Source organism: Myxine glutinosa, chromosome 1 (genome assembly GCF_964187855.1).
Source record: "Myxine glutinosa chromosome 1, kmMyxGlut1.1, whole genome shotgun sequence".
NCBI lineage: Eukaryota > Metazoa > Chordata > Myxini > Myxiniformes > Myxinidae > Myxine > Myxine glutinosa.
In genome coordinates this window covers 237931541-237953443 of record NC_136261.1, presented here as the reverse complement: position 1 = coordinate 237953443, position 21903 = coordinate 237931541, and the positions used below count along the sequence as shown (strand labels likewise).

The 21903-nt window shown below is 42.3% G+C and overlaps 1 protein-coding gene across 1 annotated transcript in view; it reads right to left on the bottom strand.

Moving 5' to 3' along the window:
- Window positions 1-21903, bottom strand: part of LOC137435294 (calcineurin subunit B type 1) — a 60958-nt gene that overhangs the window by 14295 nt on the left and 24760 nt on the right. Inside the window, exon 4 of the mRNA XM_068128950.2 lies at window positions 1504-1563. Coding sequence (XP_067985051.1) covers window positions 1504-1563 — 60 coding nt within the window. The remainder of the gene's footprint in view (window positions 1-1503; window positions 1564-21903) is intronic.

Here is a 21903-nt window from a genome sequence, read left to right as displayed (position 1 = left end):
CCCCTTTGGTGCCCAGCAATGACGATTTGCAATGCCTGGAGATGGCATAGGAGAGGAGCGGTGTACAACAAGAAAACAAGAAAACAACCAGAGTGAAAACTGAGTACTCCCTTTCAGCGTGCGTCACTGCCGAGCCCCCTTCGGTGCCCAGCAATGACGATTTGCAATGCCTGGAGATGGCATAGGAAAGGTGCGGTGTACAACAAGAAAACAAACAACCAGAGTGAAAACTGAGTACTCCCTTTCAGCGTGCGTCACTGCCGAGCCCCCTTCGGTGCCCAGCAATGACGATTTGCAATGCCTGGAGATGGCATAGGAAATGTGCGGTGTACAACAAGAAAACAAAACCAGAGTGAAAACTGAGTACTCCCTTTCAGCGTGCGTCACTGCCGAGCCCCCTTCGGTGCCCAGCAATGACGATTTGCAATGCCTGGTGATGGCATAGGAAAGGTGCGGCGTACAACAAGAAAACAAACAACCAGAGTGAAAACTGAGTACTCCATTTCAGCGTGCGTCACTGCCGTGCCCCCTTCAGTGCCCGGCAATGACGATTTGCAATGCCTGGAGATGGCATAGGAAAGGTGCGGTGTACAACAAGAAAACAAACAACCAGAGTGAAAACTGAGTACTCCCTTTCAGCGTGCGTCACTGCCGTGCCCCCTTCAGTGCCCGGCAATGACGATTTGCAATGCCTGGAGATGGCATAGGAAAGGTGCGGTGTACAACAAGAAAACAAACAACCAGAGTGAAAACTGAGTACTCCCTTTCAGCGTGCGTCACTGATGAACCCCCTTCGGTGCCCAGCAATGACGATTTGCAATGCCTGGAGATGGCAGAGGAAAATTGCAGTGTACAACAAACAACCAGAGTGAAAACTGAGTACTCCCTTTCAGCGTGCGTCACTGCCGAACCCCCTTCGGTGCCCAGTATTGACGTTTTGCAGCGCCTGGAGAGGGCATAGGAAAGGTGCGGTGTACAACAAACCCTGATCCTAAGAATCTGCCTGCACAGGTACAACAGTGGGCTAAGCAGAAAGGCATCAATGTCAGAAAGGCATCAATGTCAATGCCATCCCTCGAATGGACATTAAGCTGGGCGCCCCATTTGGTGGTATTGGTGGATGTCTTTCATGATCCGGCCCACAATGTCCTTTCATGAAGAGTAGGCAAGCTATCGCCGGCACCATGGCCAAATTGCAAATTCCTACTGTAACCTGCAGGGGGCCATCAAGTCACTTGCACATCCGTGCCACGAAGCCAATGATGCTACCCGCAGCCATGTGCATATGAGAGAAGTAGTGGGCCAAGCAGTGATAAATCACCCTGAAATGGAAATTCTGCAGTCACCATTACCTGTATAATTGTTGGTTTACATCAACCATACTTGAAATCTGGGTGAAAATGGTGCAAGAATCAAATGGCCTTTTCCTGTGTTCAAAACTCCATGCACACAAGTTGTTATCAAATATGTTTTCAACCAAGGTGTTACTGTATAAATACTTACATCTTAGTTTCTGGTCCTTGTCTCCTTTCACACTGAACTGTGAAACACCTTCTATGAACTCTAAAGAAAACAGACAAGGAAAGGTTTAACACATGAGGGTTTCACTGAAAGTAATGCCTAATGTGGTGTTTCTCATTAACTTTTAATTATTTCTAAACAAATCAAATAATTTGTATACAGATGCAATTAGGGTGGTCCACAGATATATGTGATATTTAATACTATAAAAAATCCATGCTCCACAAGACTGCCCTTATTCCTATGTTTATGAAGATCATATGAATCAAATATGAGGTCAATTGGAACTTATTTAGAGGTTGCTCAAAAAATAAGATTTTTAATTTATCCTGTTTTTTTCAGATGGCAGAAACTCGCAGCTCTTCCACAGTTTGGTTGCTGGGCAAGTCTGAAAAGGAAATAATATGTGGGGCACTACCAACCAAAGGACACACATTGCAGAAAATGGTGTACCATCACATACAAGAACACCATACAGTTCGTGAAAGTGCCAAACTTAGTGTACAAGTTGTGTGTGCATACTGGGAGAAAGCACGAATTCCAGTGCAGAGAGTAGATTCCTGTGAGCGCCAACTTTTGAAGTTGTATGATCCCTACAAACTGGTAAAGAAAAATAGAACCAGCAGCTGCACTCGAAGAACAACACCCACATGATGACTATGAAGAACTTCTGAGACTATGCCATACATTTCTGGGTGGATGTGAGGCCAGAGAGGTGAAATTCCGTGCCCCAGGAGCTATGCACATTGCCTGCTGGATGATGAAAACCATATATGCTCTCAAGATGGTTCTCTTCAAAGCCCAAATAAAGCTAACATCACGTGAATTGAAGGGAATCACACAGATTGCTCTTTTTGTTGCACTTGTGTATGCGAGATTCTGGCATGAGGCGCCGCTACCCACAAAGGCACCTCTCAATGATTTGCTTCTTCTTTCAACCCTTGATTCTTACCCAGATATGGTTGTCCGTGAAACTGCTGTCAAAGCATTCACTAGACACCTCTGGTATTTGTCAGAACACCTTGCTGCATTAGCTCTTTTTGATAGCCGGGTGGATGATGAGACAAAGGCAAAGATGGTGAAGAACTTCAAGCGGGCTCCAAAGCCAAACAATCTTCATAGGATAGATGCTAAAGCCTTCAGGCTTTCTGACTCGGTGGACACCTACATCACAAGTCGATCTCTTGAATTATTTGGTGTTGTCATCTCAGAGTCTGACAAAGAAGTCTCACAGAGTTTTCTGGAAAAGGAGCCACACCTCTGGAACACAGACAACTCATACCAAGAGCTTGAGAAGAAGATACGCAGCATGAAGGTTATCAATGACTGTGCTGAGCGAGGTGTTGCTCTCATCCAAACTTTCCATGACACTCTGACCAAGAATGAAGAGCAGAAGCAATTTGTGTTGAGAGTTGTGAAACTTCATCGTGAAAACTTTCCAGTGTCAACCAAAGCCATCTTGTCAAAGAAGTAGGCAATGTTTTGAAACACAAGTTTCTGAAAACAATGTCATGTAAAATCATTCAAATTATGTGTATTCTGATGTTTACTTTGTTTTAATTGTTCTGATAGATTTGTTGTATCGTCTCTGATCGATATTTTATATTTTCTGATGGATGATTTATTTTTTCCGATAAATGATTTATTGTCAAATTAATACATGAATGTTTTATCTACTGTTTTGTTTTTAATCTTAATTTGACTATATGAATGAACATTGAACAATGAACAATTTTTATTTTTTTTTTAATATATTTTTTTGTATACAAGATCGAGGCTCGTGAAAGTGCTAACATTAATCACACAAAAAGACAAACCGACACACAAAACACAAAAAACAAGGGGAACGGCAGACAAGATGGGGAGAGAGGGGGAAGGACACAAAAGAGAGGGGGAAGAGGGGGAAGGACACAAACACAACATTTGAGAGCAGGGACATCGGGAGGACTTGGGGGGAGGTGGGAGAGGAATAAAACATATGAATACTGCAAGGACTCTGGGGTGAATTACCGGGGGTAGAAAAGATCAAGGTTTTCGATGGGGGAAGATAAGAGATGGTGGTGAACAGCTGTTTTAAAGACCTGGAGGGAGGAGTGGGATTGAAGGGAGTGGGGGAGTTTGTTCCAGAGGCGGGAGAAAAGGGGAATGAAAGAGTGAAGGTGAGCAGAGAGCCTAGACTTTGGCAGTTTAACCATAAGAGGGTTGCAGGCAGATCTTGTGCGACCTGAAGGAATATTGGGGGGACAGAGCACAGAGAGAGCTGGGGGAGCAAGGCCGGAGAGGAGTCGGTAGAAGACAGAAAGACCACCAACCTGCCTGCGGTGAGTGAGTGAAAGGCCCTCGGTGTTGACTACATCGCAGGAGATTCCAATGATTCTGAAAGCTTTGGCCTCAACAGCGTGAAGCCGAGCAAGGTGTGAGGCAGGAGCACCAGCCCAGAGGGGGGAACAGTATTCCATTGAGCTGTGGATGAAAGCCTTATATGTGGTGAGGAGCTCAGGTGTGCCAAGGAAGGACTTCGCACGACGGAGGATGCCCAGTCGGCGACTGGCTTTGGAGGCCAGCTTGGAAATGTGGTTTTCCCAAGAAAGATCATGGCAGATAGTGAGACCCAAAAGCTTGAGCGACAGAACTTCTTGGAGAGGATTGTTGAGAAAGTAGATGGGAGGGTTGTCCAGTCGGTCCTTTCGGAGAGACATTGTAAGAGTGTGAGATTTGTCAGGATTGAAAGACATGTTCCACTTGTTTGACCAGTCTGTGATTTTGTCCAGGTCTGCAGAGAGTGAGGAGGCTGCAGACTGCCGATCTGAGGGATGAGGAATGGAGCGACAGAGAGTCGAGTCGTCAGCAAAGAGATAGAGAGGATTTTCAAGAGAGTCAAAGAGATCATTGATGAAGACCAGAAAAAGCACAGGGCCCAGAACACTACCTTGGGGAACTCCAGCCTGAACAGGAAGAGGAGATGAGAGAAACCCATTCAGGGCCACACGTTGACTACGACCAGAGAGGAAGTCCGCCAGCCTTGCGTGGAGATTTCCATGGATACCAAAGGAGGAGAGTTTGGTGAGCAGAGCAGGGTGCCAGACCGTATCGAAGGCACGTGAAATGTCAAGGGAGACAGCTCTAATTTCCTGTTTGGCGTTGAGGACCTCCATCCATTGTTGAGAAAGCAGAAGCAGCATGTCCAGAGTAGAGTGACCAGGTCTGAAACCAAATTGATGATCAGAGATCAAGCCATTGGAGAAGAGGAAAGATTTAATATCTGAAGCAATGATGGATTCCATGACTTTGCTGATAATTGGGAGAAGGCTGATTGGTCTGTAGTTGCTGGGATCTGTTTTTGCACCTTTTTTGTGCAAAGCGGTGATGTTGGCTGATTTCCAAGCAGATGGCAGATGACCTTGAGCAAAAGAGAGGATGAAGAGAACAGAAAGAGGGAGTGAAAGAGCAGAAGAACATGATTTTAGGACCCGTGGGCTGATGCCGTCAGGACCAGTTGCAGAATCAGAGTCGAGGGTTGACAGAAACTTTTCCACCTTGTCAGGAGGAAAGGACACAGAGTCCAGGAGCAGCTGGGTACGATTGAACATACATGTACATTGCACAATGGTACATTGTACATAATTATTTATTAGTTTACAAACAAACAACAACAATAACAATAATAAATAATTTGAGTAATTGAAAATAGATAATTATCTATGAATTGATGTATGATGCTAAAAATTCTGTATCTTATTATTCATTAAAATTTGTCAACATTTTGAGCAACCTCTAAATATTGTCCAATCAAGCTCAAATTTTCACCACAAACTACCTTCTTCAATAGGAATAGCGACGGGCTTGTGGAGAAATGAAAATCCAATCTTCAAATTTTTGGACCACCCGAAGATGCATAGATGTTGTACAGAGTGCCTTGAAAGTCGTACCCCCTCTCCCCAGTAAAGCATTCGTTCTTAAGCTCTTATTATACAGGTTATTGTGCGGTACTTACAAATAATTAATCAGTCATTGTATCTGTATGTGCTCCATCATTCTCCCGAGTCAGTGTTGCCACATACCATGGAAGGGGAGAGCAGAGGGAAAGGGAGGGAGGGAGGTGGGAGGGAGTGAGGTGCAAGAGATGTAGCAGGGGTAAAGCGAATTTCGGGCCACCCTGTAGAACATGTACTCATCTTTAAATACAGGGGAATTGCCAAGTTCCAAGGGGGAGAGCAGAGGGAAAGGGAGGGAGTGAGGTGCAAGAGATGTAGTAGGGGTAAAGCGAATTTCGGGCCACCCTGCAGAACATGTATTCATCTTTAAATACAGGGGAATTGCCAAGTTCTTCAAAGTTTACATAACCTAAACTTTTATACCACTCCATTAACAAAAATGGCTGATTACTTTTGGGGTAATGGACAAAATGATCATTCGAAAATATGCAATTTGGTGTCTGCCTGTCTGACTGTGATACATCCAGTAGTTACTTATGCAATCTCAATCAAACATGACAGGAGGACTAAGGATCACACGATGGAGGTTGTAGCAACTTCATTGGGCCCCATCCCCAAAGGGGTTTTCCGCCACGGGCAAAATCCGTGTTAAGGTGTTTAACCGTATTAAGATAGCTATAATCGTGCCATTTTTCTAAGGCCGCTTCGAACAACAAAAATAATAACAACACTAATGATAATGGCATAATATTCATGCCATTACAAAACAACATTAATACTAATAATATCACCCCTCGCCAAGGATTGGTTGCCTGGCATTTTTTTTTTTTTTTTTTTTTTTTTTTTTTTGATACAGAATCGAGGCTCGTGAAAGAGCTAACATTTATTTCACAAACAAATCAAACAGACAAACAAAATATATAAAAAGAGGGAGCGGAGAACAAGATGGGGAGAGAAGGGGAAGCACACAAACACAACATTTGAGAGCAGGGAGATGTGTGGGAGGGAGAGGGCTTGGGGGGAGGAGGCGTGGGAATGGGGAGGGGTGTGGGAGAAGTATAAAACACAAGGACACCAAGGACTTCCAGGACAGCAGTTGGTATTTCAAAAAAGTGGATTTGGGGTGAAATTAGCAGGGGTAGAAAAGATCAAGGTTTTGGATGGGGGAAGATAAGAGATGGTGGTGAACAGCTGTTTTAAAGACCTGGAGGGTGGAGTGGGATTGAAGACAGTGAGGGAGTTTGTTCCAGAGGTGGGAGAAAAGAGGAATGAAGGAGTGAAGGTGAGCAGAGAGTCTTGATTTTGGCAGTTTAACCATAAGAGGGTTGCAGGCAGATCTTGTGCGACCTGTAGGAATATTTGGGGGACAGAGCCCAGAGAGAGCTGGGGGAGCAAGGCCGGAGAGGAGTCGGTAGACGACGAAAAGATCACCAACCTGCCTGCGGTGAGTGAGTGAAAGGCCCTTGGAGTTAGCTTCATCGCGGGAGATTCCAATGATTCTGAACGCTTTGGTTTCAACAGCGTGAAGACAAGCTAGGTGTGAGGCAGGAGCACCAGCCCAGAGGGGAGAGCAGTATTCCATTGAGCTGCGGATGAAAGCCTTGTATGTGGTGAGGAGCTCAGGTGTGCCAAGGAAGGACTTCGCACGACGGAGGATGCCCAGTCGGCAGCTGGCTTTGGAGGCCAGATTTGAAATGTGGTTATCCCAGGAAAGATCATGGCAGATAGTGAGACCCAAAAGCTTGAGTGACAGAACTTCTTGGAGAGGATTATTCAGAAAGTGGATGGGAGGGATGTCCAGTCGGTCTTTTCGGAGAGACATAGTAAGAGTGTGAGATTTGTCAGGATTGAAAGGCATGTTCCACTTGTTTGCCCAGTCTGTGATTTTGTCCAGGTCTGCAGAGAGTGAGGAGGCTGCAGACTGCCGATCTGAGGGATGATGAATGGAGCGACAGAGAGTAGAGTCATCAGCAAAGAGATAGAGAGGATTTTCAAGAGAGTCAGAGAGATCATTGATGTAGACCAGAAAAAGCACAGGGCCCAGAACACTGCCTTGGGGAACTCCAGCCTGAACAGGAAGAGGAGATGAGAGAAACCCATTCAGGGCCACACGTTGACTACGACTAGAGAGGAAGTCCGCCAGCCATGCGTGGAGATTTCCATGGATACCAAAGGAGGAGAGTTTGGTGAGCAGAGCGAGGTGCCAGACCGTATCGAAGGCACGTGATATGTCAAGGGAGACTGCTCTAATTTCCTGTTTGGGATTGAGGACCTCCATCCATTGTTGAGAAACAATGGATTGCAACAGTTCCTAAGGATTTCCTTAACTTTAAGGAAATCCTTATCCTTAAGGGTTGTTTATGGAACAGCACTTAAGGAAATCCTTAGCCAAGGAATTACAGTGTTAAGGGAGTTTTATGCAATCAGACCAAGGTGATGAAATTAGTATTCACTCCACCTTGGTAGGGTGGGGCTTCATGACTATGTGTGAAGTCACTTGTCAATCAAATAGTAGAGCAGTCTGGCATCCCATAAGCCTGTGTTTATACCCATCAACCTCCTCCTCCTTCATATGATTACAACACCCTTCCATCCAAAACTAACTATCCGCAGCTTGCACAGCCATGGAAGATGAAATTTCCAGTGTTCCAGGACAAAAAGGTTGTTTTCCAGGACTTTTATGTTCAAGTGACATTGCATTTTCCAATATCACTTGAACATAAATTTTAACAATAATAATAAAAAAATCATCCAATCTGCAGCGTTATTTGATAGAACGAATCAATATAGATGAATGTTTGGATTAGATTTGGGAAGACAATCAATCATTATAAACGAATTACAACTGGAGTATAAATACCTGTGTTGCAGCAAAAAAAATCCCTAATGCAGGAGATGGACCGGTCATTTGCAATCACATGTGATACAATGCTTGGGTGCTTGGCACCTCTCACGTGACCCCTAAGTGTGCCATGCCCTACATCCCCAATATCGAATGTCTTCTCATAGATCCTGCATCTATCTGGCTTTGTGAACGAACTCCTTCACAAGCAATCCTGATCGTCGACATGACTCAGCCACGAGGAATCAAAATAGCAAAGCTTTGACATTCTTCAAATTATCTTCCTTTCCCTTTACAATCGGCAGTGCACATGCCAATTAGCTACTTCCTGCTTAAACAGAACTTCCTGTAAACACTTGCATAATTCATGCATGAAATGCGAGAAAACATTTCGGCTGGCTTTCATAAATCCCTGGGGGGACTTAAAATTAGTAACGTTCTCTTTCATGGAATTAACAATTCTGACCAGAACCCCTGGCAGAATATTTTTTTTATCTGAGCAAATTCCTCAACTTCCCAGGAGTTTCCAGGACTTTCAACGACTGTACGAACAATGCTATCGAACTCCAACATTCTAATGAGCCTGATTCCATGAGTGTGAAACTGGTGGGGACCAGTGGGGAATGGCACTTGGACATGGTGTAGGGTGGGTGAGCTGGACTCCTTCCTGTGGACAGGATGCACGAAGGAAGCTGCAGTGCAGTGACATGTTAGAAAGAGATTTATGACAGTTAAATTGGAAGTAGCCGATGACATTAATCTGGAGGGGAGAATGGTTGGGACATTACAGAGTACAGAGAGAACATTACATCATTACCTGACGGTGAGATTAGATCTGGTAGTTTGATCAGCAGTTATAATGAACAGTGTTGGAGAACAGAGGAGAGAGGAAGTCACTTTTATCATCAAATGAGTATGACTACATATAGTGCATTCAGAAAGTATTCAGACCCCTTCACTTTTTTCACATTTTGTTATGTTGCAGCCTCATGCTGAAATCGTTTAAATTCACTTTTTCCCTCATCAATCTGCACTCAATACCCCATAATGACAAAGAGAAAACAGGATTTTAGAAAGTTTTGCAAATTTATTAAAAATAAAAAACTGAAATATCACATTGACATAAGTATTCAGACCCTTTGCTATGACATTTGAAATTTATCTCAGGTTCCTCCCATTTCTCTTGATCATCTTTGAGATGTTTCTACACCTTGATTGGAGTCCACTTGTGGTAAATTCAATTATTGATTGGACATGATTTGGAAAGGCACACACCTGTCTATATAAGGTCTCACAGCTGATGATGCATATCAGAGCAAAAACCAAGCCATGAGGTCGAAGGAACTGCCTGCAGAGCTCAGAGACAGGATTGTGTCGAGGCGCAGATTTGGGGAAGCCTACAAAAAATCTCTGCTGCATTGAAGGTTCCCAAGAGCACAATGGCCTCCATAATTCTTAAATGGAAGAATATTGGAACAACCAGGACTCTTCCTAGAGCTGGCCGCCCGGCCAAACTGAGCAATCGGTGGAGAAGGACCTTGGTAAGAGAGTTGACCAAGAACCCGACGGTCACTCTGGCTGAGCTCCAGAGATCCTGTGTGGAGATGGGAGAAACTTCCAGAAGGACAACCATCACTGCAACACCCCACCGATCTGGGCTTTATGGCAGAGTGGCCAGACGGAAGCCGCTCCTCGGTGAAAGACACATGAAAGCCCGCTTGGAGTTTGCGAAAAAGCACCTAAAGGACTCTCAGACTGTGAGAAACAAGATTTTGTGGGCTTTCATGTAGGCCAAACATAGGCCAAAGGTCAACCACTCTTTTTCAAATTTCTAAAATCCTCAATGTTCATCCGATTGACTTGAAAACTGAATCAACTTTGCCATACCTGGTGTTGGCCTAATGGTTAGGGAGGCGGGCTTGGGATCCTAAGGTCCTGAGTTCGAATCCCACTGAATTAATTCCGGGTGGGGTTGACTCAGCCTGTCATCCTTCCAAGGTCGGAAAAATGAATATCAGATAACTGGTTATAGAGGTTATACTGCTTACACTGGTTATTGTACTACTGGTTATACTGGTTATAGTTATGGCATTGCATTAGCGGCAGACACGCCCACAGAAATGATGCAACAAGAAGCCGGGTGGCTGCACACGAGCCACCAACTTTGCCAAATTTCTAAAATCCTCAATTTTCATCTGATTGACTAAAATTTTAAGAGGATTTGCATACCAGGTGACTGAATTCAACCACCAATTATTTTTGAGGTCATCATAGGCCAACAACTTGTTTTAGGGATTTCGCAAGTATCGTGCTGTGCATGACATAGTTCTTGTTTATTTACTTATTTATTTATATTTACATAAATAAAGGCTCAAAGAGTGGAACTCTGTCCTTGCATCTTAGTTGTTATTTAAGTAAACATAAACTATTTTGCCTAGGTCGGTGTGGGTGTAGAAACATTTTGGGGGCAAGGGAGACACCGACCCCCTAACTTCATCTCAGCCTCATCAAAAATAAAACATTTACATTATACTTCACGTCGACGAAATAAAAGCAATTTCAACGTTGCCTGCTCACAAAACCGCAGCACCCTCTTCCGAAGGCAGATTCGAATTGCAAACAAACTTTTTCCGTTTGGAATACAATGTGAAGTCGCCGACTGAGTGCAGTACTAGGTGGTGTGCTTGACAGCTGCACATCTTGAACTTGAACTTTATTATTATCCACATCAAAATCAACAACACTTTGTCTACAATGTCGTTTTTAAAAATAGTAAAAAATGATTGGAGAATAGGAACCAGAAAATAGTACAAGATGCTAATCAGGTCTGACACGTTTAACAATTAAACATTTTAATCTGTGTGATTTATTAACACACAGTTAATCTCATATTAAATACTCTAAGAGTTTTACGGAAGCAGTGTCACGAGGTTTTTTCTCATATCTAATGGTAATTCATTCCATAAATTACCACCTCCGTATGATATAGAAAATTTCCCAAGAGATGTGCGACATTTTGGTACATACAGTTTTCCACTTTCCTTTTGTCTGGTACGATACTCATGTTGTGTTAAAGAACAATATTGAACAATTGAGTCTGGAAGGTTGTTATTTATCAAAAACAGACAAACAGACAACAAAACAAACAGAAACATTTGCAAACAGACAATCGAAACAATATTGAAAAACATTCAACAAATGCAATTCTTTAAACAAAGGCTTTGACGGTGACATAACTGTACTAAATGTAATAGTGCGCAAAGCCATATTCTGAGTTAACATTATACATTTCAAATTAGTTTCAGAGATGCTACCTCACACTTATATTCCACATGCAATATGTGTAAATGCCTTATATTCCACATGCAATATGTGTAAATGCCCTATATTCCACATGCAATATGTGTAAATGCCTTATATTCCACATGCAATATGTGTAAATGCCCTATATTCCACATGCAATATGTGTAAATGCCCTATATTCCACATGCAATATGTGTAAATGCCTTATATTCCACATGCAATATGCGTAAATGCCCTATATTCCACATGCAATATGTGTAAATGCCTTATATTCCACATGCAATATGTGTAAATGCCCTATATTCCACATGCAATATGTGTAAATGCCTTATATTCCACATGCAATATGTGTAAATGCCTTATATTCCACATGCAATATGTGTAAATGCCCTATATTCCACATGCAATATGTGTAAATGCCTTATATTCCACATGCAATATGTGTAAATGCCCTATATGCCACATGCAATATGTGTAAATGCCTTATATTCCACATGCAATATGTGTAAATGCCTTATATTCCACATGCAATATGTGTCAATGCCTTATATTCCACATGCAATATGTGTAAATGCCTTATATTCCACATGCAATATGTGTAAATGCCTTATATTCCACATGCAATGTGTGTAAATGCCTTATATTCCACATGCAATATGTGTAAATGCCTTATATTCCACATGCAATATGTGTAAATGCCTTATATTCCACATGCAATATGTGTAAATGCCTTATATTCCACATGCAATGTGTGTAAATGCCTTATATTCCACAAGCAATATGTGTAAATGCCTTATATTCCACATGCAATATGTGTAAATGCCTTATATTCCACATGCAATATGTGTAAATGCCTTATATTCCACATGCAATATGTGTAAATGCCTTATATTCCACATGCAATATGTGTAAATGCCTTATATTCCACATGCAATATGTGTAAATGCCTTATATTCCACATGCAATATGTGTAAATGCCTTATATTCCACATGCAATATGTGTAAATGCCTTATATTCCACATGCAATATGTGTAAATGCCTTATATTCCACATGCAATATGTGTAAATGCCTTATATTCCACATGCAATATGTGTAAATGCCTTATATTCCACATGCAATATGTGTAAATGCCTTATAAATTAAAATCAAAATGCGTTTTGGGACTAAGTTTCACAATCCATATAAAATACCAACCTTTTACCGTATACATTTATCAACCTTCTCAATGTGATTTTTCCAAGTGAGGCGCTTATCTATAATCAACCCAACAAATGATGGATGATCAACATCACTTATTGTGGTTTCTGTAATTTTGAGGATTCCATGTACTGCAATAATTTTCCGTCACCCTCTCATAAGCAGATAATTTGTCTTAGATAAATTAATTTAAAGTTTATTTAATTCACCATGAACATCTGTGAGGTTACCATGAGAGGAAATTGATGGGATATCCATGACCATAAGTGCCATCAACAGATAAATGTACTCATCTTGATTTTGATTTTACCCGATAGAATCGAACCGCTAGGCCTTATATAATGTATTACACAATGGGCCAATAAAAGGATTTATTGGTTCACAAGTTATCAAGTGACCACTATATTCGTCATGTGTGTGCGTCTGTCTGTGTGTCTGTCTGTCTGTGTGTCTGTCTGTCCGCAGCATAACTACCTGATGATATCATCCGATCTTGATGAAACTTGGGTGGGAGGTTGATATCATGATCTAGTTGTGTCCTGCCTAGAGTGGGCGTATTGCGCCCATTGTGGGAGGAGCCACGCCCGAAAAAGATGTATTTTTAGGGGGTAATCAATTTCAAGCTACATCTTCTCCGAGGGAGTTGGTGGAATCTGACAGGGGTTTCGATATTTGGTTAGGCGAATGTCACGTGTCTAGCCCCACAGAGCTCGATTTTTCATTTTTTTTTCTTCATTTTATTTATTTTCTTTTATTTAATTATTTTTTCCCCCATTTCATTTTTCACCGAATTTTCGGTATTGTGTAGCTAACTAACCTCATAACTGATTATACATTATTTTCTATCTCATTTTAAAGTCAGTAACCTTCGTTTTGACATTTCCGGGCCTGGCCTGTCCGGGCCTGTTTCGGTTATAGTCCGTCCTTTGTCATTGAATACCGCTCGCTCGTGAACCATCGTCGTCTCCTGACTTGTCGTCATTTAAAAGCTTAAGAACCGAGATAATATATTTTATCTTGGATAATTAATCTATTTGGCACGATATTTTCTATTCTTTGACAAATATGCCAAGAAAGCACACAAAATATATTATTATATCTGCAGCAACTAGGCACCGGACTGGTTCTTGAGGGGTATATCAATGAGCTAGTTTGTACTCAATTTATGAGAGATTATTATCAATCAGGAAAGTGTTGCTGCTTAAATATTCTTCTTCGTTCATATGTAGCACAAGGCTGCGGGGTAGCATCATTGGCTGAGGGTGCGGCTGTGCCGCTGATGCCCTCTGCTGGTCAGAGAAGGAATTTGTTCATGGTGCAGGGATATTATAGCTGGGTCGGGATTCAAACCCAGGCTAGATAGCTTAGAGTTGAGTGTGTGTACTTCTAGGTCATTCTGTCAGCCCGCTTTGCTGAAATATCACATCAACATAGACAGACACAAAAGAAACACAAGGAAGACTTTCTAAAATAGCTGTACTCCTCTTAGATACCTTGCTAAGCAAGGTTTAGTCATCTGTTGAAAATATGCAGATGAAAGAAATTTATTTGCGTTCATGAAGTTGCGTTCTGAAAACATTCCATAATTTAGGCAGGTGTTGCACTCGAAACATTATATGTCTCCGCCTATCATCATTGAACTAATCATGCTACCCCGCCAGCAAGTTTTGTATCAACTGATGAAAGGCTTTGCATATGGCTTGTGTTACCTGCAGATGAAATGCGAGACATCACCAACAAGGAACAACTGGTTCTATGGGAAGGTTATGTTTGCAATGAAGAGTCAGTTGAGATTATGTGAGTAACCAAAGCCGATTCAAACACTCTCACTGCTGCAACCAAAGATAAGTTATTTTGCCTGTGCCTTCATCTCAGCAATTGCTGTGGCTCATGGGATATGATGGTGGTGTTGACATTCAAGGAAAGAGAAATGAAGTGGATACTCAAGTCAAAAAGGAAGAACCAGATGCTCTTTCAGTGCACTCAATTGATTTACAATACAGGATGCTTCTTGCAAATTAAAAGTTATGGGAGATGCAGTACGTCATGGCATTATTGATGTCGTACAGTTCTTTAAATTCTCATGTAAAAAGAGGCACAATTTGGATATATCAGGCATGAGTTTTCCACCTTGCATCCCCAACCTCTTCTCCTCTAACTGTGTCACCATAAACATCCCACATCCATCATCCTTCTTCCCTTTCTAAACTCTTGCTCTTCACCTATCTCCTTCTACGCCCATTCGTTTGGCCTCCCATGCAGAATCCTCTCTAGGAACTTCATGACATGATTTAGATGTGTGATGCCTCTGTACCTCCCCAGATATTGTATGTATTCCTTCCCCTTCCTTCAATATTGGAACAATTAGACTGGTCCACCACTCCTTCGGAATCGTACCTATCCTCATACATTAATTCAACCTCTTCATCTAACTGACTCCAACTCCTTTTCCCACAATTGGCATCTCAGCACATATCCTTACTATGACATGGAACGGTGTTTCATGGACCGGTGTTTGTTTGTTTGTGTGTTTATTTGTCGCACTACTCCTCCTACAGTTCTGGCCCGATTATATCCAGATTTGCTACATAGGATCAGCATGACCACAAATTGTGTATAGGGGTGTTTTATCTTTGCCGGCCATCTTGGGGGGAGGCAGAGGGACGCGGAGGGATGCAAATTCTCAAAGTAAATGTGTGTTGTGCAGCACCACCTCCAGGTGGGAGAGGGTATTACAAGTCCCCATCCTTTACAGTACAGTATTCCTGTCCTCATGTTTTCCAGTGCAGTGGGGCGTTTTGAACTATAAGCAGTCGGCATGTTTTTGCTTCATGTACGTAACCCGTGTTTTTTTATTTATGATTGAGGGAGCTGTAATTGCCTATACACCACCCAAAAAGGTAGGTGTCTGAAGGTGTTGCATACTTAGAACTAGATTGCCCGTAGGGCAGGTACTCTGTTCGTTTCACCAATACCTGGCGCTCTCCCCTTCTTCGTATTTAATGCTGTCTGTACCTCCCCCTCTGTAATCTTCACAACTTCCACATTCCCATCTGCATAACTCATTAGCTCCAGTTCACTGTTGCTTCTTCTCTGGTTCAACAGCTCCTTGGAATATCCTTCCCATACCCTCATTACTGGTACTCTTTCCGCCACCAACTTCCCTTATAGATCCTTGATCTTCCACATCCATCACCATCCTCATCACCATCTCGGGCCAATTTATACATCATCTTTTCCCACCATCTTCATATTATTTGCTGTACACATCCATTTCCATATCATTCCTCGCCTTATTCACAGCTCTTTGCTGCTTTCTTATTATTATCATTCTCCTACAAGTGCTGTAACTATGCATGCATCTGGTTGTCCTCCTACATCCTTGATCTTCTCGATCCTCTTATAAACCTACTCCTTCTCACAGACTGCCTTCGCTACTTCCTCCTTCAACCACACTTGGTATATATATCCCTTGACATTGTACCCTTTTCTGATGTTCAGCCACAGATTTTTCTGCAGTTCCTCGAAATGTCTCTCCATACTTCGTCCACTCCTCCACAAAGTATTTGGCTTCCTGACCAAGTTCCTCATACTTTGACTTCACCCTCTCCTTGTACCTTGCAGTAAAATCTTTGCTCTTCCACCACTTGATAGTCTTCCAGCCCACTTTCTCAACTTATTTCTTCTTCTGCATGCACAAAACAAACAACACAGGCTTGTGCTAGGTTGTGGCATGCTTTCCCGCCACTGCCTTACAGTCCTTGATACTCCACAGTTGTTGTTTCCGAACTACCAACACATCCAATTCCGTTTTGTGCTGTCTACTCCAGTACGTGATCATGTAGCTCACCTGCTTCTGGACGAATGAACTAGCTATGGCTAAACAATTTTCTCACCATCAGATCTACCAGATCTCTACCCTCGCTATTCCTCATTTGCCATTTGAATCAACCAACACATTCCTATTAACACAGCTCCATTAGTCCCACATGGGCAATGAAGTCTCCTGCAGCGGATAGCATCACCTCCGATTCCATAGCATATCATCACATCATAGTTCAACAATTCCAATCATCATCTCGAGTGCATCCCTGAACCTCTCCTTCTCTACCTCAGGCCTTCCCATCTGTGGCCCACATGAAGACATAACACACCGTTTTTTTCGAGATCACCAACCATGCCATAACTACACAATCCTCCCATCTCTCTTATTCTCATCACCTCCTTGCTGATCTCTTCCAAAACTGATTTAACTCCATAACTTCTTCCATCTCCTCCTACATCACATTGTATCCTCCTACCAACTTCGCCGCTCCTTCCCCTTTCCATTTGATCTCCTGAACACACAGCATCTCTGACCTCCTTCTCAGCATGATGTATACCACCTAAACTCCTCTCCCTTGAATTGATTCCATATTCAGATTATCAAGTCTGACCTCGCATGTGTACTGCTACCGTTCTGGCTCGCACCATCATGGATAGTTTGGGATGTTACGATGGTCACTCAGCAGTGCTGTACTGAAAAGCTGCTATACCTGCAATCATAGCCTGCTGTTACCATCTCACCTGTGCTTGTGCACACTGACACACACCAAACAGTCCTTCTCTGCTCAGTCCCTCCCCTTCCCCATTAGTTTATTTTCCCTTCCCAACTAACTCCTCCCACCCCCGACCTCAACTGCTCCAATCTCCCCCACTACACCCCTCTCCCTCCTTATCCCCCACTCACTTAATCCCTACTCCCTCCCTACATAGCTTGTGTCAAATGCTGAATCTCACCTGCACACCTCCAGGCCAATCTACAAAAAGGAGATGAAGATGTATGGGTGATGGATGTTGCAGATGGAATGCTGATACTGAGCTGGTGGATTGCACAGATGGAATGCTAATGCTGATGGTCTATGCCGCAGATGGATTGGTGCCAAATCCACCAATGGATTTCACAAATGTAACTCTCAATTCCTCTTGTGATAGACATTTCTCGTTCCACCATGGCTTTGGCACTGATGCCGCCGATGTATGGCACAGATTGACCAGCCCAGAGCCACTGATGGATTGTGTATATGGATCAGTGCCGAAGCCTCTGATAAATTGCGCAAATGCAATGCTGAAGCCGCCGATCACCTCCTTCTCTGTCTGTCTGTCTGTCTGTCTGTCTGTCTGTTGGACTGCGATACATTCGGTCGTTACTTATCCAATCTCAACCAAACTTAACAGTAGGAATAAGGGTCACACGATGGAGGTTGTAGCGACTTCATTTGCCACCATCCCTTGGTTAAGCTTGGTGTTGGCTTAATAGTTAAGGTGGCTTGCCTGAGATCTCAGGGGCTGACTTCAAGCCCCTGTCATGGCGTGAATTAACAATAGGTGGTGATGACTCAGCCCATCATCCTTCCGAGGTCGGCAAAATGAGTACCAGCTTACTGGGACAAATGATCCATTTGAGTATCCTGCATCGGAGTGGTGACCTGTCCAGGAATGTGTCCAGTAGTGTCAGAAACTGCTTCGGCAGCCCTGTACATCTAAATATGCAAAAGGAGTCGTCTTCTTCTTCCAAGGGGGTTTTCCACCTTGGGCAAAATCTGTGTTAAGGTGCATATTCGTGTTAAGATAGCTATAATCGTAGCATTTTTCCCAAGGCCGCTTCTAATAACAAAAGTAGTAACAAAACTAATGATACTCATAACAGCATAATATTAATATCGTTACAAAACATTTTTAATACAAATAATATTCCCCCATCCCCAAGGAGTTTTCCTCAGTGAACAAACTCCGTGGTAACATGTATAAATAGCCTATCATGGCGTTTCATGGGATACGAGAAGTAAAAAATATTATAAACCACAAACACGTATGATTACCTTTTAAAACAGTCGCTCATGCTGTTTAACACTAAACTGAAAGGGAACAAACCCAGGGTGTGTTCAGTTACTAAGCAGCAAGCTAGCGCTTGACAAGCCAGCCATTCCTTAACAGTTTTGAATTGAGTGTTTGGTTGTAAGCAACTTGGCGAGGCTCTCCAAGAAACGTAGGAACTGAACACATCACTGACATTCTTGATGCCCGAGCCTAGATCTACTGTAATCGATATATACCTAGAGAGGATAATAACATGACCCTTCCTGCCACTCTCATACGGAGTTGGTGTACTAGGTCCTTAAAAGAGAATTAATTTGGTACAGGGCAAATGGTATAACACTTCCCAAAAATACAAAAAAAATCCTAGTTGTGTCAGAGATCAGTGAAAGGTTATCATAAATATCATTAAACATGTCATGATTCCTCCAAGATATATTTTTGACATGCCTAAGGAGGTTAGTCTATGTTCCATCAGGATGCTTTTGCATTTTTGCACGAAGGTTTCATGTTTCAGAGCCATACAAAAGTATACGTTCAACGGTAGCCCTGAAGAGGTCAAATTTTAACTCGCATGTCAAGTTTGATCTCCAAATTTGGTCTAATTTGTTACAGGCTGTCCAGGCTATCCCTTTCCTGATCTGGAAGCCTTTTCCTCAAGTCCATGATGCATGACCCCAGGTACTTAAAGTCATTGACAGATCTGATAGTTGGTGACTGAGAGTGTGTTGACAGAGATAAATTCATTTTTCTTTTTGTTACCGAAAGGCCTACCAGACTGGCAGCTGTTACTAAGGAGATAAGGAGGTCTTGGGAACTTTTTAGACTATCGGAAACAAGTGCGATGTGATCAGCGTCGTCTATATCATCAATGAACTTTGCGGGATGCATTCGACTAGTTCTCAGGCTAATCATTATCGTTCTATCTTTGCACAAATCAAAAGAAAGGCGTAATATATAATCTACAGCTATAATGAATAGATAAGAGTGTGAGGGTGTCACCCTGAAAGACCCTCCACTAGGATGTCAAATAATTCCATCTTCCCATCTGCTGTAAGACCTCATGCTTGGGTATTGGTATCAACAATTTGATGGCATTGGTGATTTGAGTCGGAATACAATATAATCCTAATACTTGGAACATTTTAGATCTGTCAAAAGAATAAAAAGCCTTTTGGAAGTTAATCTTACTATAATTCACCAAATGTCCGTCCGTCCGTTCGAAGGTACCGCAAAAACAGCTCAACCGATCGCAACGATAGTTTGGGTGGGTATACTTGGGACCACTGGGAGTAAAATAGGCTATATTGTTTATCCAATTGTTCCAAGTTTTCTAATTTTCCAGTTTTTCCAAACACGATGGAATAATATTTACCGATATGAACAGTGATGTGGCTTTTGTTGAAATTCTACAAATACTGTTTATTCTACGTACCAGGAGAGAGTAGATCGACTCCTGACGAACTCTTCCTCTATAAACGTGCGGCTCCGAAGGAACACGGCAGCGTGTGCAAAGCGACTGAGAAAGACGTGTAGCGGCCGCTTCCGTTTTGCAGAATTCAATCTTTTTTGAAAATGGGCGCCATGTACTGTTTAGATTTTAATGATTTGTGTGTGATATGATTCAACGGATGTTTATATGAATCGTTTAAAATAAAAAAAGCCTTCAATTTCTGATATTTTGCCTTCTCATTTGGGCCTCCCAATTGAAGCCCTGCCCATAGGGCGGGTACCGTTGCTAGTGAATATAATTGTAGCTTTCCTGTTTGAATCTTTAATCTCCTCAACAATTCTTCATAGGGGCAGAATTTGGGAAAGTGTGGATCGACCTTTCCTGAAACAATTTTGGTTTGGATGAAGTGTGACTTTAGATGATCAAATAGAAGCTGGTTGTATATCTTGGCTGCAATTGGTACAAGTGATATTACTCTGCAATTACGAAGCATTGTTAAATCACTTTTCTTTGGAATAGGAACAGTTTGTGATTTGGTCCAACAGGATGGTGATTCGTTGTCAGTAAAGTTGATTTGTACAACAGGAGCAAAGGTTAGTGGAAGGAATCAGTTCCAGATTGTGGCAGTGGCAGGTGTTTCATCAATACCAGTTGGCTTTTGGCATTTGACCGACTCAGCAACAAACCTCAATTCTTTCAAGGTAAAAGGACAAGTTGAGATATTTAAAGTCCAGAAACAGTAAGTTCTGTTCGATCACTCTCCGTAGAGGGCTCAAACCGTTTTCCGAGAAGGCCTTTGAAATGCTCAAGCCAACTTGACATACGCTTTACTTGAAATGTGCCTTTTACCATTGCAGAGGGATTTTTCACAGAAATATTTTAACAGTTTACCCACACAGAAAGCAGCAAACAGTTTAAATAGTAAAAACTTTATTATATAAGCATTTGAATCACATGTGGTTATATTGCACCTGTAGTCAGTATACTGTGACAAATTTCGATAAACGTATCAAAATTTTCCCAAGAGCTTTGAAAATGACTTCATTGACCAACAACATCAAACAATAGCAACAACAACAGTGATCTTAGGAAGTGAGGCAGGCAAATCACACGATTTACTGTGGTTTTCATCTAAAACTAGAACGGCACTCGGTGGAGCACATACCTCCACCAGGCGGAACAGTTTACCTTTCGTATCGCATTGATAGGCCGGATCAGCATCCGGACCTGAACCAAAATCTAATTGGCTTGTTATTATCACATAGCCAACCTGTCCACGAAGTTTCGTCCGAACCTTTTCATAACTTTTTGAGATATCATGCTATATATCATTTTTGGCCCGATCTCTCAATGGTGAGGAATTCCTTAAAAAATTATAGGATCCGGTTCCGGGTCTTCACCAAAATCTAATCAATTTGTCCTCATCACACACCCGACCTGTCTACCAAATTTCGTCTGAATCCATCCACAACTTTTAATGATATCGTACAGACAGACAGACAGACACAGACAAACAGGGGTGCAAACATAACCCCGGTCCACCTTTGTAACGATCTACACTTTATTGTCGAGCCAGATTTGTGAAGTAAAAGACATGTAGATTTATACACTTACATATGATCATAAATGTAATTGCAAAACAGAGGGAGACTTGGAAAAATGTGGGATGTGGGAAAGAATGAGAGCAAGGGGAGGACACGGGGTTAACAAGATGGACACAGCTGCAAGCTCTCAATTACACAAGTGAAAGGAAAAACTAGAAACTCGGAAGGAGATAGGCCTGAGAAGGGTTAA